The sequence below is a fragment of the Heteronotia binoei genome, chromosome 7 (assembly GCF_032191835.1).
Source record: "Heteronotia binoei isolate CCM8104 ecotype False Entrance Well chromosome 7, APGP_CSIRO_Hbin_v1, whole genome shotgun sequence".
Lineage (NCBI taxonomy): Eukaryota > Metazoa > Chordata > Lepidosauria > Squamata > Gekkonidae > Heteronotia > Heteronotia binoei.
The window spans coordinates 17961181-17987909 of record NC_083229.1 but is presented as its reverse complement, the minus strand read 5'-3'; the positions used below and the strand labels follow the sequence as shown (position 1 = coordinate 17987909).

The window sequence follows — 26729 nt, the reverse complement described above, 5'->3', positions numbered from 1 at the left end:
AGAGAGTGAGTATAAATGGGCAATTTTCGCAGTGGAAGATGGTAAGCAGTGGGGTGCCGCAGGGCTCAGTACTGGGTCCCATGCTCTTTAACTTGTTCATAAATGATTTGAAGTTGGGAGTAAGCAGTGAAGTGGCTAAGTTTGCAGATGACACTAAATTGTTCAGGGTGGTGAGAACCAGAGAGGATTGTGAGGCACTCCAAAGGGATCTGTTGAGGCTGGGTGAGTGGGCGTCAACGTGGCAGATGAGGTTCAATGTGGCCAAGTGCAAAGTAATGCACATTGGGGCCAAAAATCCTAGCTATAAATACAAGTTGATGGGGTGTGAACTGGCAGAGACTGACCAAGAGAGAGATCTTGGGGTCGTGGTGGATAACTCACTGAAAATGTCAAGACAGTGTGCGATTGCAATAAAAAAGGACAACGCCATGCTGGGAATTATTAAGAAGGGAATTGAAAACAAATCAGCCAGTATTATAATGCCCCTGTATAAATCGATGGTGCGGTCTCATTTGGAATACAATTGGTGGTGTACAGTTCTGGTCACCGCACCTCAAAAAAGATTATAGCATTGGAAAAAGTGCAGAAAAGGGCGACTAGAATGATTAAAGGTTTGGAACACTTTCCCTATGAAGAAAGGTTAAAACGCTTGGGGCTCTTTAGCTTGGAGAAACGTCGACTGCGGGGTGGCATGATAGAGGTTCACAAGATTATGTATCGGATAGAGAAGAAAGAGAAAGAAGTACTTTCCTCCCTTTCTCACAATACAAGAACTCGTGGGCATTCAATGAAATTGCTGAGCAGTCAGGTTAGAACGGATAAAAGGAAGTACTTCTTCACCCAAAGGGTGATTAACATGTGGAATTCACTGCCACAGGAGGTAGTGGCGGCTATAAGCATAGACAGCTTTAAGAGGGGAATGGATAAGCATATGGAGCAGAGGTCCATCAGTGGCTTTTAGCCACAGCTTATCTTTGGAACTCTCTGTCTGGGGCAGTGATGCCTTGTATTCTGGTGCTTGGGGGTGGCACTGGAAGGGCTTCTAGCCCCACTCGTGGACCTCCTGATGGCGTTTGGTTTTTTTGGGCACTGTGTGACACAGAGTGTTGGACTGGATGGGCCGTTGGCCTGATCCAACATGGCTTCCCTTATGTTCCTATGTTCAGAGCTTACTTGCCGTTGCCTTCTTCTGCTATCTTCTTTGGAGGTCTCCCATCTGAGCCCTAAGCAGGACTGGCCCTGCTTAGCTTCTGTGGAAATGCAAACATTTTGATACGCTGTCTAACACATTTAGTAAAACCTTTTTCAAGAATCTTCTGTCTTGTTATAAAGAGGTACAACTTTACAATTTTACAAAGGAAAGTCCATCCAGTGAGCACCCAGTTACAGGCTCCTTTAAGCAAAGTCTTCCTCAGGAGTATTCCTATTTACTTCAAAGTTAACAGCCTCTTGTTACAATTCAGTGTGTATTCTGAGATCTGAAAGTTTGAGCCATACCATGCCACCTTCCCTTTCCATGCTCTGGATGGCAACATAAGAAACATCCTTTCTATATTCTGGATGATAGAGACTGAGCAGTTTTTCTGGATATTAGACAGGGTGATTGACAAGGTTGTTTCAGGGATCCTTAAAGTAATGGGGTGTGTGGAACAATGTGTTATTCTTGGACTTGCCACAGCTCTCTCTTCCTGGTAAGATGCCTTTCCCTAGGAGAACCGCACCTGGTAATGGGTGGATTCCGACCAGTTGATACCAGTTATGAAGTCCTTTTTTTTTGCACACGAAAGCTTACATTCTAAATAAAAATCGGTTGGTCTTAAAGGGGCAACTTGACTTCTACTGTGTTCAACTTTTTTTGTTAGTTTTTGTTTGCAGTCATTGTGTATTCCACCTAGCCTCTGTCCTTCACTGTATCATTCCTTAAAAAGGTAAAGGTAGTCCCCTGTGCAAGCACCAGTCGTTTCCGACTCTGGGGCGACGTTGCTTTCACAACGTTTTCACGGCAGACTTTTTGCGGGGTGGTTTGCCATTGCCTTCGCCAGTCATCTACACTTTCCCCCCCAGCAAGCTGGGTACTCATTTGACTGACCTCGGAAGGATGGAAGGCTGAGTCAGCCTCGAGCCAGCTACCTGAACCCAGCTTCCGCCGGGATTGAACTCAGGTCGTGAGCAGAGCTCAGGACTGCAGTACTGCAGCTTTACCGCTCTGCGCCACGGGGCTCTTTTTCTTTACATAGCTTACCGCATTGCTTACATAGCTTCTAATGTCTCTGGTTCGTTTTTACTTCCAGAGTAATTGGGATCCTTAGCAAGCCTGGGGGTGAGCGGGTGGAGTGTGCATGTTACACTTGGACCCGAGGCAGGTCGGAAAGTGTGGGACTGCCCTTGAAAATGATCTGAAAGCTTCAGCCACGGCTTTTCTTTTCTTTTTAAAGCAGGAACGCATAGGAGCTCAGTTCCGACTGGCTTGGCATTAGAGGGTGTGGCCTAATATGCAAATGATCCTCCTGCTGGAATTTTTCTACAAAATAGCCCTGCGCAAAGCAATGGTTACGTCAGGGGATGTGGCTTAATAGGCTAATAAGTTCCCGCTGGGCTTTTCCTACAAAAAAGCCGTGGCTTCAGCTATTGCACAACGCTGCAAGACTCATAGACAACACGCACAGCGTAAGCTCATTAGGTGTTGTGGTGGGCCTCTTGTGTTGCATTTCTGCCTCTCTGTCTTTAGGAAGGCTTGCAAAACATTCTGTTTTTCCAGCGCCACTTACTTTAACTTACTATTAGGGGAGAGAAGGTCCCAGTTTCAATCCCCAGCATCTCCAACTAAAAAGGGTCCAGGCAAGGAGGCGTGAAAAATCTCAGCTTGAGACCCTGGAGAGCCGCTGCCAGTCTGAGTAGATGATACTGACTTTGATGGACCAAGAGTCTGATTCAGTAGAAGGCAGCTTCGTATGTTCATAACAGGTGCATGGATTTTGGTAGCACTGGAGGCAGAAGCGTAAACTGCATTTTCATCTAGTTTGGTTTAATTTTTCTTTGTTGTTGTAAAGTGATGGCTGACTGACAACGACCCCGTGGGGCCTTCAAGGCAAGAGACGTTTGGAGGTGGTTTGCCGTTGCCTGCCTCCGTGTCATAACCCTGACGTTCCTTGGTGGTTTCCCTTCCATATATTGACCAGAGCTAACTCTTCTTAGCATCTGAGATCTGATGAGATCAAGCCAGCCTGTGCTTAATTAGCTGGTCTTAATTCGCTTTTTAAAATTTTATTTCCCATTTCATTTTTGTGGGCTGTTTGGACAGTGTGATAAACCGTTATAGAGAGGCAAGTTTGGTGTAGTGGTTAAGTGCGCGGACTCTAATCTGGGAGGACCGGGTTTGTTTCCCCACTCCTCCACTTGCACCTGCTAGAATGGCCTTGGGTTAGCCATAGCAGAGCTGTCCTTGAAAAGGCAGCTGCTGTGAGAGCCCTCAGCTCCACCCACCTCACAGTTGTGAGGAAGGAAAAGATATAGGAGACTGTAAGCTGCTCTGAGTCTCTGATTCAGAGAGAAGGGCGGGGTGTAAATCTGCAGTCTTCTGGGCTGAGAGTTACTTATAATTCCGCCCCCCCCCCCCCCAAAATAAGATACCTTCCTATGCCCATTTTCTTGACCCCTGTAGCCCCTGTTTGGAATTTTTGCCTTCAGTATCTATTATGCTACGTTGGTGGGGATTGCAAGGAAGCTCAGGTAAAGGGTATGGTGGATGTGCAGGTGACAGAACTGACTTTTGGAAACAAGTGAACTTAACCAGCATGTTAGCCAGGGGCTTGTTCAGTAATAGGGACAGTACCAGCATTCAAGAGACGACAGCATTGGTCAGCCTTTTGACTGGAAAGAGATGAGCTGGATTGCTGCATTTGGCTATGTCGGCCCCCAGTTCCCTGTGCAGACTGAAACCTGCTGAAAGCAGTGGAACAAGAGCATTGTGGGTATCTTGTCTGGTTGCATTCATGTAGGGTTTGTTTGTTTGGGATTCAAGCAATTCCAGCTTCAGCTGTCTGAACTAGAGCTGTAACAGGAAAGCATTTTGTAGTTCTGACAGTTAAGTGTATAAAACAGAGTTTGAATCCAGTGGCATCTTTAAGACCAACTGAAGTTTAATTCTGGGGTAGACCACTGATCTGATCCAGCAGGGCTTTTCTGATGTTCTTATCAAGGGAAGGCCTCAGCCTCTACGCCCTGTTGTTGGCCCTCCAGAAGAACTGGTTGGCCACTGTATGAGATGGGATGCTGGACTAGATGGACCACTGGCCTTATATAGCAGGCCTCTTCTTATGTTCTAATAAAGACCTTGGCCTCTCTGCCCTATAGTTGGCCTTCGAGAGGAACTGGTTGGCCGCTGTGTGAGACAGGAAGCTGGACTAGATGGACCGCTGGTCTGATACAGCAGGGCTCTTCTGATGTTCTAATGAAGGCCTTGGCCTCTCTGCCCTGTTGTTGGCCCCTCCAGAGGAACTGGTTGGCCACTGTGTGAGACAGGATACTGGACTAGATGGACCACTGTTCTTATCCAGCAGGGCTCTTCTCATGTTCTTATGAAGGCCTCGGCTTCTATGCCCTGTTGTGGGCTGTCTAGAGGAACTGGCTGGCTGCTGTGTGAGACAGGAAGCTGGACTAGATGGACCACTGGTTTGATCCAGCAGGGCTCATATTTTTATAAATAATTTCAGTATTTGCACTTAAAAAACTCCCTGGGTGATGTCTGCAGTACTTCTGCATCTCATTTATTGAAATAGAAGTTGAAATTATTATTATTAACTTATCGTTGACCTTTCTCACTGGGACTCAGGGCAGGTTAAAAAGATATGCATCTCCATCTATATTTATTTAACAGACTGGAAGCAGCTACGTTTTATCACTTCAGTGTGGTAATTTTAGTGGATTAGAAATGAAGGTTTGATTAAAAGTTTTTAAGTTAGCTCACTCTTTTTAAAGAAAAACCCATGAGCGACCAAAACAGGAAAAAGCAAGTGGGGTCGTCTGTGGTTGTTAAAGCAGTGAATGGAACTTCCAGTTGGTGGTACACACTGGCTTCTGGAACTTCCCTTGGAATTGTAAAAAGAGAAGAGAAGAAGAGATTGGATTTATACCCCGCCTTTCGCTAGCCAAAGGAGTCTCAGAGCCGCTTACAAATCTCCTTTCCCTTCCCCTCCCCACAACAGACACCCTGTGAGGCAGATGGGGCTGAGAGAGCTCTCCCAGAAGTGCTCTTGAGCAGAACAGCCTCGAGAGAACTTATGGCTGACCCAAGGTCACATCAGCAGGCGTATGTGGAGGAGTGGGGAATCAGACCCGGTACTTCCAGATAAGAGTCCGCACACTTAACCAACACACCAAACAGGCTCATGTGTTCAGTCCTGTATTCATTGTGCAAGTTTACTCACTGAGTTGGTTCAGACGATCTCCAGACCACGCTCCCCCCCCCCAATCAAATGCCTTCATTTTCAACTTGTAGTGAATGCCAGATCTACCGTCCCATCAAGTCTGAAGTGGCGAATTGTGGGTAGCATTTTCCTTCAATGCTTGAATTAAAAGTTATAGTTTTGAAGTGAGTTTCTTGCTCTCCGTTGAAGGGAAAAATGTTAACCACAATTAGCCAATCAATGGGTGACTTTGAGCTAGTCAGATTCTCTCAGTCTAGCCCACCTCACAAGGTGGGAGAAAATAGAGGAAGAGTCAATTTATTTTTTAAACAGCGAGTTCATGTATTTTTTAAAAGTGTCATCTTTGTGACTCAGAACCATATTTATGTTTATTTTTGTTCCATATTAAATTACCAATTTCCTGAGATTTGATGTGTTCAACGCATATCTCAGATCAATTCCTGAAGATACCAGCAACTTTAATATGGAAGGTTCAGGCCATTCAGAGTGTATGCTGTTGTGAAACACACAACGGCTGCTTTCACACTAGTTGGATAATGCGCTTTCAATGCACTTTAGCAATCATTTGTAACTGGATTTTCCTGTTTGAAATCCCAGTTGCAATTGATTGCTAAAATGCATTCTCCAACATGTGTAAAAGCAGCCAGCAGCTCATGCAGATAACTCTGCAACGTGGGTTGGGGGATTCGAAATGTCCAAGAATCCATGCATTCCAGCCCCGCTTCTCACTTATGCTTGCTTGTTGATTTACAGTTGCATACCAACCATAATTTGCTGCAATGTCCAGACCTTTCATTCATAAGAACGTAAGAGAAGCCATGTTGGAGCAGGTCAATGCCACATCCAGTCCAACACTCTGTTTCACACAGTGCCCAAAAAACCCAGGTGCCATTGGGAGGTCCATCAGGGGGGCCAGGACACCAGAAGCCTCACCCTGTTGCCCCTCCCAAGCATTGCCCCACAGAGCATTTCTGCCCCAGACAGAGAGTTCCAACAATACGCTGTGGCTAATAGCCACTGATGGACCTCTGCTCCATATGTTTATCCATCCATATGTTTATCCATATTAAATCCAACTTTCTCCCCACTCCATAAGTATTCTTTAGTTTATTTATTTTTAGAATTTTGTATTTGTGTATGTGCTTGCTTTCCTGGAAGTCATGGTGACTTCTGGCAACCCCCTAGTGGGGCTACAACGTTTTCAGAGAGGTGGCTTGTATTGCCTGCCTCTGCTTCCTGGCCCTGGTATTCCTTGGAGGTCTCCCTTCCAAGTACTTGCCAGGGTTGGCCTTGCTTAGTTTCTAAGATCAGGCTTGTCAGGGCTATCTGTGTCAGGTCCGCTTCTGTGAGGATTCAAAGTGGCTTTCGACATCATTTCCCCCTATGACAGTAACATTTTAAGGTAGTATAATGGAGAGTTTTGTGGGGCATAAAAATGGCATTCTTGAGTCTTTGTTCTTCGGTTTTGTTTTCCTTGTAAATTATGTGACACTTCAAAAGGCTCAGCTTCTAAAAAGAGGTAGTGCCGCCCTGCTTCGTAAATGGGGAGTGGAAGAAGGCGTGTTGGTCTGAAGAAACATTGTGGTTCAGTTTTTTATTTGCAGTAGAATTAAAATCCAGTGCTTCCTTTATTGGGCAGCACCTAGTTTATAATCAGTTAACAAAAGCTCACACGTGCTCATGAACTCGTAAAACTGCCTTACATGGAGTCAAGCTATTAAGATTCAATAGTCACCACATAGACAGTACCGCCATCTCTGACTGGCAGTGGGTCTCAGATGGAGAACTTTTACATCACCTGCCCTCAGATCACCTTTTTAAAGCAGCAATGCCAGAGATTGCACCTGGGACCTTCGGTGAGCAAAGCAGATGCTCTGCCACTGAGCCCACAGCTCTTCCCCACAATGAGGCATTCAGCTTCTAAAAACAGAAACACGCGGCAGTTTAGCTGAAATGATTCCATTAAAGTAAGAAGTTGTCTACTCAGTGCTCCTTCCCCTCCCCCCTTCAAAAAAGAAGTCTAGATAGCTTCAAACAAAATTTCCAGCTTTGTAAGGTCTCAAACGGAAGGAATATTCTCAGTTGCGAAGCGGCTTCTGTGTGGAATATTAGAGCCTGGAGGTTTTTCCTGGGGCATTCCAGGAAGTTGTAGCATCTCGTGTGTTCGTAGTAACTCATCTCCAGGGTTCTATCCTGATTATTCCAGTGGGGCAGCTGAGACTGAAAGAGGGATGTATTGAGACCACTAAGAGCTAGATTGTATTATACTAGAAGACGACGACGACTGTAGATTTATACCCCACCCTTCTCTCTGAAATCAGAGTCTCAGAGCGGCTTATAATCTCTTTTATCTTTCTCCCCCACAGCAGACACACTGTGAGGTGGGTGGGGCTGAGAGAGCTCTGACAGCAGCTGCCCTTTCAAGGACAACTCCTGCAAGAGCTAAGGCTGACCCATGGCTATTCCAGCAGCTGCAAGTGAAGGAGTGGGAAATGAAACCCGGTTCTCCCAGATAAGAGTCTGCACACTTAACCACTACTCCAAACTGGCTCTCTTGAGTTGTTAATTCATGAGTGGGCCAGAAATCCACGTCCATGGTGATACTGTAATACAGGATTTAGATAGATATGTATACTTAATCCCAGTTAGCATAGATATGTATACTTAATCCCCGTTAATGCAGTAATGCAGGGCTGCTTCCAGATTCTGGGCAGAGCATAGTGATTCATGAGTAGACGCAGGTATCTGTCTCCTCCTCCCCTCCCTCCTCTAAACCCCCCCCTCCCGTATGTTTAACCAGAAAAAAATCCTGTGAGCACAAGCTTTGGGAAGCGAACATTTAAGAATTCGGCTCAGTAGAAAGCTGAAGCCAGCTTTTTTTGATGCAGATTTCAAAATGTTGTGATTGGGTCACACCGATTCCCTAGAGACAGTGTAGCAAGACTTGCATACATAGAGTTGGCTTATAACCTGTGTGTCAGTCAGCCTCATTTTTAAAAATCTGATTCTCCCAAGAATCTTCCCTCTTCCATTTCTTTACAACAGCCCTATGAGGCAGGTTAGCCTGGAAAAGAGCATGAGTAACTCATGGTCCCCCAGTGAGCTTCACAGCAGAGCGGAACCTTGAACTCGGGTCTCGCTGATCCTAAGCTGACATGTTAGCTACTGTACCACAGTGGTTCCTGCTGCAGACGGAATTCCCGCACACAGTTTCAGTTTATATCTTGTGGTCAGTGTGGGTATAAGCTAAAGAGATAAAAGGAGGAGTGATGGGTCTTTAGAAGGGTGGAGACCAAGGCCTTTTTGTAGCAGGAACTCCTTTGCATATTAGACCACACACCCCTGATACAGCCAGTCCTCCTGGAGCTTACAGTAGGCCCTGTAAGCTCTTGGAGGATTGGCTACATCAGAGGGTGTGGCTTAATATGCAAACAAGTTCCTGCTAAAAAAAAAAAAAGCCCTGGGAGAGAGCATACTGAGTTTCTACATAGTATCAGTGAAGGCACGCTCTTGGACCTAAAACTGCATGTTTGTGTCCACCTAGACGGTATTTTTGCCATGGTGGCTGGAAAAGATCCCCTCCCCACCAGTTGCTCTTATTCTTCTGGTTCTGCCACTTAATTTGGTTAAGGTTTCCTCCCAACGTTCTTGTAGGTATTTTCAATAAAGTTGGTGTGTTTCTGCTGGAAAGTGTACCTGTAAGCTTCTCTGCTTACTTGGGGCTCGTGGGGTGGGGGGAGGTGGGGAGGGAAGAGATCAGAAATAAATTGTGGGTGTTAGAAAACACTCCAGCAGCTGATTCATCTGACACCACATGGAAGCGTCTAGCACAGACGGGGAGGTCTGACTAATAAGATTCACTCCAGGCATAAGGAAGGATGGGAACTGTTTAGGGCTGGTGAATTGAGTTGTCCCTGTATGTTTCATAGCACACTGCCTAGTGAGCCTGGCGATTAGGTTTGGACTGGAAGAAGACGACGACTGCAGATTTATACCCTGCCCTTCTCTCTGGATCAGAGACTCAGAGCGGCTTACAATCTCCTGTATCTGCTCCCCCCGCAACAGACAGACACCCAGTGAGGTGGGTGGGGCTGAGAGGGCTCTCACAGCAGCTGCCGTTTCAAGGACAATTCCTGCGTGGCTGACCCAAGGCCGTTCCAGCAGCTGCAAGTGGAGGAGTGGGGAATCAAACCCGGCTCTCCCAGAGAAGAGTCCGCACACCTAACCGCTACACCAACTCACAAAATTTGTGGCAGGGGAGGAGCTTTCGTGAGTTACTGGTCTATCTGAGGAAGTGAGCAGTGTCTCACGAAAACTCCTCCCTCACCACAAATTTTTGTTAGCCTTTAAAGTGCTTCTTCTTTTCTACTAATATAGAATATCAAAGAGTCAATAAAACGTTCCAGTCGAGGTGGTTAGCAGCTGAAACAGCATGATTGGGCTCTCCCTGGTGACGGTTCAGGTTTTGTGAAGTGTGCATGAGTTTATCCGTGGCGGTGCCGCTAGCTTGCGTCTATGCTGCAGGGTTTTCAGAGCCAGAGATGGAGGTGGCTTGCCATTGCCTGCCTCTGTGTAGCGACCCTGGACTTCCTCGGTGGTCTCCCTTCCAAGTATTAACCGCAACTAACCAACCCCGCTTATCAAAGATTTCAGGTTTTCACAACTGGTAACATCATTAGGGTTTGTAGAATCTTTCGTTGCAGCCGGAGCAGGCGCTCTGACCTTCGTGGCTGCTGTGCATTGAGGATGTTCTCCGCAGCTGAGAACGAAACGTCTGGAAGGAAAACTTTCTCCAGTAGAACACGGCACTTGAGCCCGAAAGATTCTACAAACCCCAACCCCGCTTAGTTTCTGAGATACGATGAGACTGGGCTAGCCTGGGCTATCCAACAGCCGTTTGTCTCAGGTTTTTGAAAACCAAACTGAAAACTTGGAGGTTTTGTAATCTGTCTATAGTGTTCGCATCAGATCTCTGCAATTTTTGTTTTCTTAGACCTGGTAGAATTTAAAAACAAAAAAACTCGGCAGCAGGGCGAGGAAGGGATGAGGAAGTTAGCGTGTGTCAAAACGTTCTTGAGCAATGGATCTGCACTGTGCGTCAAGACTCCTTTGTTTTAAAATGTCGAAATCGTGATTTCTTCTTGCACCAGTGTTACGGAATAGAAAATGACGAACAACGGTCGTGTTTATTGAATGGCACCTTATAGAAACGGTGAAACATCTTTGTGCGCGTCTGAATTTTTGTGTAGTCAAAACATAAGTAGGCGTTGAATTGTTCCGTGAGATATGCAGGGAGCTGCTTCACACAAGCATGTAGAGTTCATCCCCCCCCTCTTTTTAAGGCTGGGGAGGGGCTGTGGCTCAGCGGAAGAGACTCTGCTTTGCATGCAGAAAGTCCCAGATTCAATCTGCAGTTAAAATGATCGGGTGATGTGAAAGACCTCTGTCTAAGACCCTGGAGAGCTGCTGCTAGTCAGAGTAGACAAGGGGTGGAATTCTAGCAGGAGCTCCTTTGCATATTAGGCCACGCACCCCCTGATGCAGCCCATCGTCCAAGAGCTTACAGGGCTTGTTTTCCTAAGCTCTTGGAGGACTGGCTACATCAGGGGTGTGTGGCCTAATATGCAAAGCAGCTCCTGCTAGAATTCCACCCCTGGAGTAGACAGTACTGACCTTGATGTACAGTTGTCTGATTCAGTATAAGGCAGCTTCCTGCCTGTGTGTGTGTGTGTACTGTTGATGATTGGAAACCAACTATTGCCAGCTCACCCCATGCAAAAACGGTGATATGAAACGTCTGTCTCTGGCATTAGATCCGTGGTGTGCCATTGTTGTATGCAACCCACAACCTGATGTTTAGTAGAGAAACATGATTGGTTTGACCCATTCATAAGCCTGAATAAAGTATCTTATAACCAAATAAGCATGTCTGACAACTGCCGTGCTTAAGGCATTGGGTTTTGTCTCTGCCAGAAATGTTACTGGCTGCTGGATGCCGGGTTTATTCAGCAAGGGGCGTTTTCGCACAGAGCTTACCCCGGAGCGACGTCCCTCTTCACCGCGCAGCGTCTGCGCGGATTTCGCACCAACTGCTCCGCAGAGCCGTGAAGAGCCGCGGCTTTTGCGTCGCTAACGTAAACTTTTTTTTAGCGGTTTACATTTGCGACGCAAAAAGGCTTGGCACTTCGCGGCTCTTCCTGGTTCTGCGGAGCAGTTGGTGCGAAATCCGCGCAGATGCTGCGCGGTGAAGAGGGACGTCGCTCCGGGGTAAGCTCTGTGCGAAAACGCCCAAGGTTAATCTTAACATTGGCATTTGTTTTTTTCTGTTTTGTTATTATTAACTAAAAATATTTCTGTGCACCTTTCCGTCTTAACAATTAAGAAACGTGCTTTTACACATTAGTCTCCTACTTTCATGTAGTTATTGCGCCGCTGTTCCGCCCACCAAGAATTAAATCCACACATACTGTGGCCTATAAACTTAGCTTGTTATTGCTTTTTATTATGGAATTCACTGCCACAGGAAGTGGTGGCAGCTACAAGCATAGCAAGCTTCAAGCAGGGATTGGATAAACATACGGAGCAGAGGGTCCATCAGTGGCTGTTAGCCACAATGTATTGTTGGAACTCTCTGTCTCGGGCAGTGATGCTCTGTATCCTTGGTGCTTGGGAGGGGCAACAGTGGGCCTAGTGTCCTGGCCCCACTGATGGGCCTCCTGATGGCACCTGGGTTTTTTGGCCGCTGTGTGACAGAGGTGGGACCGGATGGGCCATTGGCCTGATCCAGCATGGCTTCTCTTATGTTCTTAGTCTTTGTATATGTCAAAACATATTCATTAAGCTGTTATACTAATTTGCTGGTCAGCTGCTTGGAAGCATTTGCCTATATGTGTGTGTGTACATACATGCACTGTTAACTTTCATTTTGTTGTATCTGAGGAAGTGGGCGTGCACACAAAAGCTCATACCTTGAATAGACTTTTGTTGGTCTTAAAGGTACCTCTGGATGCAAAATTTGTTCTACTGCTTCAGACCAACACAGCTGCCCACGTGGATCTGCCTTTCCACACAGTTTAGTGTCCCAGAGTGGCGATTTTCAAACTGAAAGATAACATTGAATGTTTTTGCTTTTAATGCCAGACGAGTTAGTCTCTGGGACCTGAAGTATATGCTCTTTTTCCTTGGGGAGAAGGTTCCACTCAAAACCATGACTGACTTCTGGGTGAAAATAGATAGGATTGGGCAAAATGTTTCTTGCTGTTGTCATTAGCATGGGACCTACTGGCGTGTGAACTTCTACACAGAGTCAATGACTCATTTATTAGTGTTTCGCAGATGGGAATCATTGCCTCTTAACTTCAGAGGATTTGATATTGAGGGGTGGCTTAAGGGTTAGGAAAAAGCAAGTGGCAACACGGTAAAGAACAGTGGGAAAACCATATACTGTGTGTACAAGAAATAAATACGTTCCAGAATTTTAAAGACTCTGTGTCAATTTCTTAAACACTTTAGAGATACCAAATCACACAGTAAAAAACAGTTTCTTTCATAGGGCAAGGTTCCACTACAGAAAAGCATCAGTCCTTTATGTATACAGTCCCATTCACAATAAGTCTTTACTCTTTTCCAAACGCTCTGTGTGGAATCCTTGTGCCTAGTGGAAATGCAATAAGATTTTTTTGATTGATGTCAAATTACGGATATTACAGAACAGTAAGGCTCTTGAAAAAGCATTCTAATGTGAAACGTGATCTGACGTTGACGGACACGTTAGGGAACACTGTTTTTTTCCTTTGGACTCATATCATCGAAAGGAGTGTTGGATTCCACACAGAGCGTTTGGAAAAGAGTAAAGACTTGTTGTGAATGAGACTGTACGTATAAAGGACTGCTTCTTCTCTCCAGTGGAACCTTCCCCCATGAAAGAAACATTTTTTACTGTGTGATTTGGCATTTCTAAAGTGTTTTAAGGAATTGACACAGAGTCTATACAATTTTGGAACATATTTATTTCTTGTACACAGTTTGTTGTTTTTCCTACCGGCTTAATGGTTAGAGCAGAGGTGGCCAAACTTGCTTAACGTAAGAGCTGTGTAGAATAAACGTCAGATGTTTGAGAGCCACAAGACGTGAATGTCAGAGGAAGGAAGGAAAGAAAATAAAGTGGGGAGGGGGGAGGGAGGGAAGGAGAGGTGGAAAGAAATCAACTTTAACTTCGTTCTCCACGCTGGCTTAGAGAAGTGGTTTAAAGACAGAAATGCTTTCTCCAAGCTGGCCGACAGGGCGGTAGGGGCTTCAAGAGCCACGCAGTATGTGTGAAAGGGCCACAAGTGGGTCCGGAGCTGCAGTTTGGCAACCCCTGGGTTAGACTGTGAAACTAGGCGCTGGGACGACAAGGTTTGAATCCTTTGCCCAACAGCAGAAGCCTGCTCTCAGCCTAACCTACCTTCACAAGGTGACGGTCGTGAGGGCTAAATGGAAGGGGGAGGGGGACAAGAAGATAGAAGACGATATTGGATTTATATCCCGCCCTCCACTCCGAAGAGTCTCAGAGTGGCTCACAATCTCCTTTACCTTCCCCTCCCCCCAACAGACACCCTGTGAGGTAGATGAAGATATTGGATTTATATCCCGCCCTCCACTCTGAAGAGTCTCAGAGTGGCTCACAATCTCCTTTACCTTCTCCTCCCCCCAACAGACACCCTGTGAGGTAGATGAAGATATTGGATTTATATCCCGCCCTCCACTCCGAAGAGTCTCAGAGTGGCTCACAATCTCCTTTACCTTCCCCTCCCCCCAACAGACACCCTGTGAGGTAGATGAAGATATTGGATTTATATCCCGCCCTCCACTCCGAAGAGTCTCAGAGTGGCTCACAATGTCCTTTACCTTCTCCTCCCCCCAACAGACACTCTGTGAGGTAGATGAAGATATTGGATTTATATCCCGCCCTCGACTCTGAAGAGTCTCAGAGTGGCTCACAATCTCCTTTACCTTCTCCTCCCCCCAGCAGACACCCTGTGAGGTAGATGAAGATATTGGATTTATATCCCGCCCTCCACTCCGAAGAGTCTCAGAGCGGCTCACAATCTCCTTTACCATCCCCTCCCCCCAAAAGACACCCTGTGAGGTAGATGAAGATATTGGATTTATATCCCGCCCTCCACTCTGAAGAGTCTCAGAGTGGCTCACAATCTCCTTTACCTTCTCCTCCCCCCAACAGACACCCTGTGAGGTAGATTAAGACACTGGATTTATATCCCGCCCTCCACTCCGAAGAGTCTCAGAGCGGCTCACAATCTCCTTTACCATCCCCCCCCCCCACAACAGACACCCTGTGAGGTAGATGAAGATATTGGATTTATATCCCGCCCTCCACTCTGAAGAGTCTCAGAGTGGCTCACAATCTCCTTTACCTTCCCCTCCCCCCAACAGACACCCTGTGAGGTAGATGAAGATATTGGATTTATATCCCGCCCTCCACTCCGAAGAGTCTCAGAGTGGCTCACAATGTCCTTTACCTTCTCCTCCCCCCAACAGACACTCTGTGAGGTAGATGAAGATATTGGATTTATATCCCGCCCTCGACTCTGAAGAGTCTCAGAGTGGCTCACAATCTCCTTTACCTTCTCCTCCCCCCAACAGACACCCTGTGAGGTAGATGAAGATATTGGATTTATATCCCGCCCTCCACTCCGAAGAGTCTCAGAGCGGCTCACAATCTCCTTTACCATCCCCTCCCCCCAACAGACACCCTGTGAGGTAGATGAAGATATTGGATTTATATCCCGCCCTCCACTCCGAAGAGTCTCAGAGCAGCTCACAATCTCCTTTACCTTCTCCTCCCCCCAACAGACACCCTGTGAGGTAAATGAAGATATTGGATTTATATCCCGCCCTCCACTCTGAAGAGTCTCAGAGTGGCTCACAATGTCCTTTACCTTCCTCCCCCACGACAGACACCCTGTGAGGTAGATGAAGATATTGAATTTATATCCCGCCCTCCACTCCGAAGAGTCTCAGAGTGGCTCACAATCTCCTTTACCTTCCTCCCCCACAACAGACACCCTGTGAGGTGGGTGGGGCTGGAGAGGGCTCTCACAGCAGCTGCCCTTTCAAGGACAACTCCTGTGACAATCTCCTATATCTTCTCCCCCCACAACAGACACTCTGTGAGGTGGGTGGGGCTGAGAGGTCTCTCACAGCAGCTGCCCTTTCAAGGACAACTCCTGCCAGAGCTATGGCTGTCCCAAGGCCATTCCAGCAGCTGCAAGTGGAGGAGTGGGGAATCAAACCAAGTTCTCCCAGATAAGAGTCTGCATACTTAACCACTAACGGTTAATAACTTACAATAATGGTAAAAGCTGCTTTGGGATCCTGATCAAAGAGAAAAGCGGGATATAAGGAAAATAATGATAATACTTGCAGAAGCAGAAGAAAAATACTCTTGCAAGCTGTAGAAATGAGTTTTTAAACCCTGATTTTTGTCACGTCTGCAGAAATGTCGTAAGCACAGCGCCGGCGCCGTTCCTCCGGGTCCTTTGCGAACTGAAACGCCGAGGACCGCTTTCTGAAACAGCTTCTTTCCCTTTGCTTTCCGAAGGTATCCCTCGCGCATCGAGAAGATAGACTATGAAGAGGGGAAGATGCTTGTCCACTTTGAACGCTGGAGCCATCGCTACGACGAGTGGATTTATTGGGACAGCAATCGCCTGCGGCCTCTGGAGAGGCCCTCCCTGAGGAAAGAAGGTCTCAAGGACGACGACGAATTCATTGTAAGCGTTCGTCTCTCTTGCAACCCTCAAGTCTTTATTATGGGGAAGTCTTGGGAGGTACCCCGAAACACGCTTGCGTGAGAGACAAGCCTGTGGAAGCAGGCCTTGAGCAGAAAGCCTCCCTGGTTAGGGCTTTGTTGAAAGTTGGTGCTTTAATATGTTGTCATGGAATAGATTTTCCATTACATTGATAGATCTTTCTGCAAAACAGGATTTCAAACCCGGAGAAGAGGTGCTAGCTCGTTGGACAGATTGTCGATACTATCCTGCGAAGATCGAAGCGATTAACAAGGAAGGTATGCGTTATATGTCGTCGAAGGCTTTCGCAGCCGGAGTCCATTGGTCGTTGTAGATTTTCCTGTGACTGGCATCCTCATTGGTGAAACCCAGAAAGCTGGAGTTCTCTCTGGGTCAAATTAGAGAACTCCGGTTTTCTGGGTTACACTTCTAAGCATGCCAGTCACAGTCGCTGGCGAAACGTCAGGTCTCGCGATGCCAAGGCCACACCCATACAGCTCGGAAAATCTACAACAACCAAGGTATGTATTGCTTAAGAAGTGCTGGACCAGGGTCCCCTCTAATTCAGTGTGGTGTTTCCTGGAGTGGTTGGTCATATGCCTTTGAGGGACTTATAAGGAGGGCGTGATGGTAAAAACTCTCTCTGTGTTATCAAAGATTTCAGGTTTTCACGGCTGGTAACACTTCCAACCCTCCCAGCAATTAACACAGAACAATGGTCACATTCAACAGCCAGTTTCCTTATCACTACCCTTCCAGGAAGCCCCGCCAAACAATGGGCACATCCACAAACCAGTTGCCCTTTCACCACACCCCCTCCAGCCTAGAAATAGCAGCTCTCGAGCAGCCCTGGCATCACTCAATGCACAGCAGCCAAGAAGGTCAGAGCGCCTGCTCCGGCTGCAACGCCACTGAGGATGTTCTCCGCAGCTGAGAACGAATCGTCTGGAAGAAAAACTTTCTCCAGTAGAACACGGCACTTGAGCCCGAAAGATTCTACAAACCTCTCTCTGTGTTAGTTTAATAGTTCCATTTATAGTCCAGCTTTCCCCCACTGGGGATCTAAAGTGAGTGATTTACATCTTCTCCATTCAGTCCTCACAGCCTGATAAGCTGGTTAGGCTGAGATGGTGATTGGTCCAAGGATACCCAATGAGCTTCTGTTGCAAAGCTGTTATAGCGTAGTAGTACATCTTCTGCATACATATTTTATTTATTTATTTTATTTACTAGATTTATAGTCCGCCTTTCCCCATAACGGGCTCAGGGTGGATCACAAGCACGATAAAACAGTAAAAACCAAACAGTAAAACCATAAAACCATCAGCGAACAATCAAAATATGCAGCATGGATGGTACAGCGCATTTTATAGATTAAGATATAGCTATCTTAGGTGTCATAGATGTTATAGCTGTAGGCCCGATATCTAACAGTCCCGAGTAGTTGGTCCGTGCAGGGAGGTCTGCTAGATGATGTGAGCAGTAAGGTGAGGACGCCAGCTTGCCTCAACCAAAGGCCTGGTGGAACAGCTCCGTTTTGCATGCCCTACAGAATGGTAGTAAGCCCCGTAGGGCCCGAATCGCCGTAGGGAGCTGATTCTACCAGGTCGGGGCCAGGGCCGAGAAGGCCCTGGCCCTGGTCAAGGCAAGCCGGACATCCTTTGGGTCAGGGATGGACAGAAGATGTTGATTTGCTGATCATAGCAATAGCCGGGGCTCATAGGGGGAGAGGCGGTCCCTCAGATATGTTGGTCCCAGGCCATGCAAGGCTTTAAATGTCAATGCTAGTACCTTGAAACGGATCCGGTACTCGATAGCCAGTGCAAATTGTACAGCATTGGCTGACTGTATGTAGATCCTACTTAGCCACTGGATCCCTTATTAGTTCTTTCATTTCACCAGGCTGTGGAGTGACTGGCTGGGGCATGGAGTGCACTGGTAATTTTTTTTTTTTGTGTATGCATGCTTGGAGGTCATGGTGAGTTCCGGCAACCCCTACTGGGGCATGGAGGACATTCAGAGAAGTGGCTTGATACAGCCTGCCTCTGCCTCCCGGTCCGGGTATTCCGAGGAGGTCTTCCCATCCAAGTAGTTGCCAGAGAAGGCCCTGCTTGGCTTTTGAGATCTGATGAGATCAGGCTTGCCTGAGCTATCCACAGGTCAGAGCTGTGCATTCAACAGCGTTGTGAATTCTTCATTATGAAAATCATGTCTTAATTCTTCTTTTAAAACTGGATGCTTTTGCAGGATAAGTGAATGAGTAAAAAGGGATTTTTAAAAAAGAGAGCGATTGTGTCTGGTGTTTCTTGCCGTTTCCAAATGTGTTGATTCTGCAGTTGGGAGAGATGTTTTAATGTCCATGATGTGTCCATTGCGCAAACTTATTTTTTTTTGGACAGCTTAACCACTGCTTTTCTCTTGTTCTAGGAACCTTCACTGTACAGTTTTATGACGGAGTGATTCGGTGTCTTAAAAGGATGCATATCAAATCTATGCCAGAAGATGCCAAAGGGCAGGTAAGCCAAGGGTCAGCTAATCTCTAAATTACATCACCACCTAGTGCTCCTCATTAATGTACTCAAAGCGATTAGGTACGTCAGGTTTCCCAAGTTAATACTATTTATACATTCCACCCACAAAGGAACACTGGAAAATCTGGGTAAATCAATCCTTCTATCTTCTGTTCTCTTGTGCTCACATTTGGTCAAACTCTGGTACCTTGGGAAATCAGCTGCGGGAGCAAAGAGGTTCTTGCTTTGCCTACCTTGAAGAAAGGCCCCATGACTTTTGACATAGGAAGCCAGTGTTTCCAGTGGGCTTCCATAGAAGCCTGTATCTATCCTGCCTCTCGCAATGTTTGAAGTTTCCTTCCAACAGAAAAGGCTGTTCCAGTGGAGGACGCAGAGCCAGTGCGTGGGAGTAGGTGGGGTAGGCCGTTGCCTAGGGCACCACCCTGCTTGGGGACACCGCTGGGCGCCCCTCCCCCCATGAGCTGGGCCTGGGGCTCGCATCCCACGCTCCTTGCAAGGCGTGCTGGATGTGAGCGTCGGCTTCCCCTGCTCCCGATCAGGGGAACGGGGCTTGTGTCCTGCGCTCCTTGCCCCCCTGGCTTGCTTGATGATGTCACTTTTTGTGACGTCACTGTGCTGCACATGCAGAATTTATTTTAAGAAGGGAGCGGGGCGTGGGGCACTGCACAGGAGTTTGCCTTCAGTGGAAGAACCCCAAGTGTCGGCCCTGGGAAGGACGGCTTCTTAAACTGGAGGAAGATTTCAGACTTGGATGAGTAAAGCAGTGGGGTACCAGCAAAAGTTTCCACTCCTCCGGGAGCAGATGCAAACTCGGCTAAAGCTACCGGCTGGAAGGGAAATCTGGAATGGTTTTTCTGACGGTGGCTCAGTGGTAGAGCATCTGCTTGGTAAGCAGAAGGTCCCAGGTTCAATCCCCGGCATCTCCAAAAAAGGGTCCAGGCAAAAAGGTGTGAAAAACCTCAGCTTGAGACCCTGGAGAGCCGCTGCCAGTCTGAGTAGACAATACTGACTTTGATGGACCAAGGGTCTGATTCAGTATAAGGCAGCTTCATATGTTCATATGTTCAAAAGGAGATGAATGTGATTTAGAGAATCTATATTCCACCAGAATCTTGTTTGAGATAAAGTCTCCTAGCCTGACAACCACAAGGTTTCTCTGACGGTTGCCAGCTTTTACAGATAGTTTCAGAAGGCAGCCACATTGATCTGCAGTAGGAGAGCTAGATTTGAATCCAGTTGCACCTTGGAGGACCAACAAGAGATGTGGAGTGTAAACTTTCGAGAGCCAGAGCTCCATGTCAGATGCCTGTCAAAGGGAGCTTTGACTCTCGAAAGCTTATATTTGGAGACTCTTGTTAGTCATTGAGGTGCTACTGGACTTCAACCTAACTTTACAGGGGGTCAGATCTTAGTGCAGGGAGGGATACTGTGAGTGATCATGGGAGTCTTTGCAGTAGATGGCGCACGCGAATCATAGATTCCTTCCACTTCTTTGCTGTCCTTGGGATTACTTCTGCCTTCTGGGCTGGGATGCCTTAGCTGTGCTTGAACTGAAGCGCTGTCTAATGTTCGTGAACCCCAGATATCCAACCTTACTGCCAGTCAGAAGGCAGGTATGTGAAGAAGAAGAAGACTGCAGATTTATACCCAGCCCTTCTCTCTGAATCAGAGTCTCGGAGCGGCTTACAATCTCCTTTTTCTCCTTCCCCCCACAACAGACACCCTGTGAGGCGGGTGGGGTTGAGCTCTCCCAGAAGCTGCCCTTTCAAGGACAACTCCTACGAGAGCTGTGGCTGGCCCAAGGCCATTCCAGCAGCCGCAAGTAGGGGAGTGGGGAATCAAACCCAGTTCTCCCAGATAAGAGTCTGCGCGCTTAACCACTACACCAAACAGGCAGCTGAATCTTAATCTAGCTGTGCCTTGTCTAGTAGAGAAGGAAGAGGGTTTTTAAGCGATCTTTCAAATGTAATTTGTTATAACGCTTTTCAGTATGCTCTTGTTTTTTACAAAGCGTCAGTGGGGGCTGTTTTCGTCGCTGTAGAGTTTGGTCTTTTGTTACACGTTTTCCAAAGTATACAGGATTTCCAAATGGCTACTAGCCCTTGAGATCCGGGTGCTCTTTTCCAGCCAGGATTGAGCTAAAATACTGTGCAGAATTAGTTGTTGGGGTGAAAGGCAGCCTCCATTTCTCCTCCTCCCAATTTCTGAAAATGTCGCTACTTGACAGATCTTTCCTGGCTTCCTTCAACATCTAAAGCTGTTTTGTCTACAGAGGAGCCGCCAAATTCTCTTGACGTTTCACTTTGTACAAATCACTGGGACAATCCTAATGCGTCTCTTGGCTGGGAATAAGGCTCTTTCTTTACCAGTCTGTACTGCTTCTTGGCTTTGCTCGTGTTTCTGGTTTGCTCGAAAGATGCCCAAGGGGTCAGAGGGGGACCTCAAGGGCCCATCATCTTGCCGCTCTGGAAGATAATGCAGCTCCCATGGTCATTTTTGCAGCTGAGTGCAACAGATTCAGAGTTCGAACATCTTCCCTTGGAGATCCTGTAATGTCAAAACACACTTTTATGTATGTCTAAAGCAATGCTGGAGGCATTCCTTAGTTGTCAGTCATGCAGTGTACTTGAAAACTAGCAGATGAACCGGTATAGCATGGTTGCAAGGGAGTCCTTGTTTGGCGGGGCTCCTTTGTGCAAATGACACGTTTGCCCCTCCTGTGACCTTAGGTGGCATTTGGGTGTGTAGCCGTTGTGACTATCTAAGGTGGGAATCCCACCCCCCCGTATTTCAGTGTGCACGGTCTTAAAGAAACACATGTGATCTAGGCACCAAAAATAGTAGTCTTAGCAGTGGCTCTTAATTGAGAGTCTGTGTGGTGTGTGATTAGAGTTTCAGACTAGGAAAGATCCAGGTTCAAATCCCCATAGAAGTTTTAGTTCGAATCTGGTTTGATTTGGTTCGAATCCCCATAGAAGGTTGGAATCTGCCGTGGAACTTTGCCGGGTGGCCTGTGGCCAGTGACAGACTCTCAGCCAACTTCACAGGGGTTATCGTAAGGATAATGTAGAGAATGCTGTATTTATCTATCTATCTATTTGATTTATATACTGGCCTCCCCACAACTGGGGCTCAAGGCGATCGGCAGCAACTTATAAGCTGTTGTTATTCTTCAGTCGCACAACTCCTACGAGAGCTGTGGCTGACCCAAGGCCATTCCAGCAGCCGCACGTAGAGGAGTGGGGAATCAAACCCAGCTCTCCCAGATAAAGAGTCTGCGCACTTAACCACTACAGGGGAAGAAGGTCTATGAGAGCTATGGCTGAAACAAGGCCATTCTAGCCCTGAGCCACTTGTGGGAAGGGCGGGGTATAAATCTTAAATAAATAAATAAATAAATAAAATAAATAGCAGGTGCAAGTGGAGGAGTGGGGAATCAAACCCGGTTCTCCCAGATAAGAGTCCGCACACTTAACCACTACAGGGGAAGAAGGTCTGTAAGAGCTATGGCTGACCCAAGGCCATTCCAGCAGCCGCAAGTAGAGGAGTGGGAAATCAAACCCAGTTCTCCCAGATAAGAGTCTGCACACTTAACCACTACAGGGGAAGAAGGTCTATGAGAGCTATGGCTGACCCAAGGCCACTCCAGCTGCTGCAAGTAGAGGAGTGGGGAATCAAACCTGGTTCTCCCATATAAGAGTCTGCGCACTTAACCACTACAGGGGAAGAAGGTCTATAAGAGCTATGGCTGACCCAAGGCCATTCCAGCAGCTGCAAGTGGAGGAGTGGGGAATCAAACCTGGTTCTCCCAGATAAGAATCTGCGCACTTAACCACTACAGGGGAAGAAGGTCTATGAGAGCTCTGACTGACCCAAGGCCATTCCAGCAGCTGCAAGTGGAGGAGTGGGGAATCAAACCTGGTTCTCCGAGATAAGAGTCTGCGCACTTAACCACTACAGGGGAAGAAGGTCTATGAGAGCTGTGGCTGACCCAAGGCCATTCCAGCAGGTGCAAGTGGAGGAGTAGGGAATCAAACCCGGTTCTCCCAGATAAGAGTCTGCACACTTAACCACTACAGGGGAAGAAGGTCTATGAGAGCTATGGCTGACCCAAGGCCATTCCAGCAGCTGCAAGTGGAGGAGTGGGGAATCAAACTTAGTTCTCCCAGATAAGAGTCTGCACGCTTAACCACTACACCAAATAGGCAGCTGAATAAATCCTGTAATAATACATATATGCATAAAATGTAAAGCAATAAAAACAGCAATCGACTAATTAGATGGTGTCGAATGTTCCATCTCCTACTCTAGAGGAGAGGAGATGTGGAGGCCAGGCTTGGTGGTAAACTGTTTCTGTCCTCAACTGTAGGCCTAGCAGAACATTTCTGTCTTACAGGCTCTGCAGAATTGCCTTAGATCCTGCGAGACCCAGATGTCATTAGGCAGAGAGTTCTACCAGGCTGGCGTCAGGACCGAAATAGCCCTGGTTCTGGATATCCCTTGGGCCAGAGATGGAAACCTCTTTGGGGTCCTGATGGTGGGGGGAGGGGGAAGGTGGGGTATAAAGGCAGTCAATAGATAAAAAAGTAGCAGTGAAAATTGCAGCTGCATAAGTCGTTTAACATTTGGATCAGTGTGATCAGGCCTCAGATTCAGTGGGAGCTCACAGGAGCTGAACCTTTCTGAGAGTTCCACCTCCTTGTCCATTGAATAGTAGGTGTAGCTGCATAACAATCCCTGGATGAGCTCCACCACCTGTTTTTCTACAAAATGACCCCCGAGTGTGATATTGTTCATATATGTACTCTTTTACAAAAATCCGTTTAAGCATAGCTTGTGAAAGAGCCCGGTGAGCAAATAGCCATCGCAAAAGCAAGTATTGTAAATAAGTATGTTTAAGATAGAGGAAACAAGTGTTAGAAATAAGTATGTTTAGGATATAGGGTGTTCGGGTAATTAAGGCATGTTCCATCAGAGGGAAATCATAACAAAAACCGGGGCAGGCGGAAGACGGCAGGTAGTATTAAAAAGATAAATATAAAAGCTGGGTGAATGGAGTCAGTTGGTGGAGAGACACGTACGATAACTTGTTTCTTTTCCTCCCCCATGTCTGTGTTTTATCTTCAATACAATTAGGCGCGCGAATGGGAGCAGATAGCACCGGAGCTGAGCTTAGTGACGGATAACGAGCGGCATGAAGTGAGTTTTGAGGGATATGAAGGAGAGGGAGGGGCTCTTGGTACACAGGAAGCAGAAGCAGAGGAGGAACGGCGAAAAACCCCGTTGTGGCCAGAAACATCAGAAGAGGTGACAGTAGGTGAAAAGAACGAGGAGCTGAGAGAGAGGTGTGGGGCAGAGCTGTGTAGATCGTCTGAAGGTGAGAGCAAGCGGTCTGACACTGTTTGAGGGGTGCGAGCGGAGATGGTTATTTGCTGTGCTTGGATCAGGGTGACATTTCGGAAGAGAGAGCTAAGCCTTATAAAAGTTTTTAAAAAAAAATATATGGGAAAGTGAAGTCTCTTGCAGGTTCCGAAAGAGGTGGCCTGAGTCAGGTGGTGAAATGCTACTCCTGTTGGGTTTCCCTGCTTATAAAAAATGGCAGATTGCGGAACGGGATTCTTGCAAAACTGGCTCAATCTAGCGCAGATGAATTCGGCGAGGCTTTTTGGAGCAGTGTCCGTTGTTGTAGCTATGTTTGGTTTCTGCAGTTTCCTGCACTTTGATTTATGGCAGCAGTTCTCAAACATTCTGCATATAGACTTTGCACTCTTCTTTTTTTTGCAAATAACAAAACATCACAGACAGACCTCGTTCAGTTCTGGAATCAGCTCTGGTTAACTGGAGCACTCCTGTGTCGGGGGACCGCCTAGAATGCATAATAGAGCGGCAGTAACGTGGAATTTATGTTGGGAGGACTGTCATTAGAAAGGTGTTCTGGGTAAGTTTGTAAGTGGCGGGTCTTCAGCCATGTAGACATAGATTGCCTTGTGAATACGGAGTCCTTAGAGTAATAAGTTACTAGACGGAAAGAGCGATGCTTTCCATTCATGAAATTCTATCGACGAGAGCATGCCGGACTTCGTATTTGAAGAAAGGATGTAGTAAAGTTTGGAAGTGTGTGCATGCCTATCAGAGGCTGACTCCAGAGCAGCATCTCCTTCATGATGTTTTCCATTCAAATGCAGCAAAGCTTATATCTGGGGTGGCCAAACATTCTTAACGTCAGAGCCACATAGAATAAATGTCAGATGTTTGAGAGCCACAAGACATGAACTTGCGAGCTGGAGGCAGGGAGGGAGGGAGGGAGGCAGGAAGGAAATCAAATAGACGGGGAAGGAGAGAGGTGGAAAAAAGCAGCTTTAACTTTGCAATACATTCTCCAAGCTGTTGGCTGGCTTGGCTTGGAGAAGTGATATAAAGAGACAGCTGCCTTCTCCAAGCCAACCCATGGGGCAGTGGGGGCTTTGAGAGCCGCACAGTATGTGTGAAAGAGTCTCATGTGGCTCTCGAGCCGCAGTTTGGCCACCCCTGGCTTATATCATATGCGCTGAACAAATACATGCAAAATTCATTCAGACTATTGCCTGCTTCACATATTTTATTTTGCACACGGACAAGCACGGCTTTTTTGAGCAAGAACGCATGGGAATGCAGTTCTGGCTGGCTTGGTGGCTTGGTGTCCAGGGTGTGACCTGATATGCAAATACGTTCCTGTTGGAATACCGGTGACATCAGGGAGTGTGGCCTAATAAGCAAATGAGTTCCCCTGTTGGGCTTTCTCAAAAAAAAAAAAAGCCCTGTGTGAAATAACGGTGACATCAGGGGGTGTGGTCTAAGATGCAAACGAGTTCCTGCTGGGCTTTTTCTACAAAAAGAGCTCTGCGGACAAGTCATACATGGGACAAATGAATGCTGAGTAGAGAGATGCTCTGACCTGGAAAGCCCAGGCTAGCCAGTTCTTGTCAGATCTCAGAAGCTAAACATGGTTGACTCAGGTTGGATGGGAGGCCACAAAGGAAAGTCCAGGATTGTGACGTAGGGGCAAAACCACCTCTGAAGATCTCTTACCTACAGGTTTCCATAAGCCAGCTGTGACTTGACAGGGGAAAAAATGCATCTGGAAAAGGAAGAGGTAGCTGGTTTCCCCCTTTGAGAGCCAGTTTGGTATAGTGGTTAAGTGCGTGGACTCTTATCTGGGAGAACCGAGTTTGATTCCCCACTCCTACGCTTGCACCTGCTGGAATGGCCTTGGGTCAGCCATATCTCTCATAGACCTTCTTCCCCTGTAGTGGTTAAGTGTGCAGACTCTTATCTGGGAGAACCGGGTTTGATTCCCCACTCCTCCACTTGCAGCTGCTGGAGTGGCCTTGGGTCAGCCATAGTTCTTGCAGGAGTTGTCCTTGAAAGGGCAGCTGCTGTAAGAGCTCTCTCAGCTCCACCTACCTCACAGGGTGTCTGTTGTGGGGGAAGGAGAAAAAGGAGATTGTAAGTCGCTCAGCGTCTCTGATTCAGAGAGAAGAGCGGGATATAAATCTGCAATTCTTCTTTTTCTTGCCTCAAGAAGAAATAAATTAGGGTGTGTGTGTGTGGGGGGGCATTTTGCCTGACATTTTTTTTTTCTCTTGGAGGCTTATTATTAAAGGTGCCAGAGGAACCAGAACAGGCCATGGCTTATTGTTTATGGCAGGAGTGGCCAACGGTAGCTCTCCAGATGTTTTTTGCCTACAACTCCCATCAGCCCCAGCCATTGGCCATGCTGGTTGGGGCTGATGGGAGTTGTAGGCAAAAAAAAAAATCTGGAGAGCTACCGTTGGCTACTCCTGGTTCATGGGAATCCCCAATTGCTACTGCATAAAATAGCCCTTCCTTTAGAATCTTTTCAGTGTTAGGGCTTCTAAATAAATTGCGGACAGGTGTGAAAACTAGCTGTGTTCTGAGGCCTTGGGTTTCCATATATTTGAATGTGGAGAGCGCTTGCA

The 26729-nt window shown here is 47.0% G+C and overlaps 1 protein-coding gene across 2 annotated transcripts in view; it reads left to right on the top strand.

The window, feature by feature from the left end:
• PHF20L1 (PHD finger protein 20 like 1) overlaps window positions 1-26729 on the top strand; it is a 95651-nt gene that overhangs the window by 5595 nt on the left and 63327 nt on the right. Inside the window, exons 3-6 of one of the 2 annotated variants that reach the window (XM_060243213.1) lie at window positions 16030-16201; window positions 16413-16497; window positions 18647-18735; window positions 23887-23949. In XM_060243213.1, the coding sequence (XP_060099196.1) occupies window positions 16030-16201; window positions 16413-16497; window positions 18647-18735; window positions 23887-23949 (409 nt within the window). The remainder of the gene's footprint in view (window positions 1-16029; window positions 16202-16412; window positions 16498-18646; window positions 18736-23886; window positions 23950-26729) is intronic. The other variant, XM_060243214.1, reaches the window with a different exon arrangement.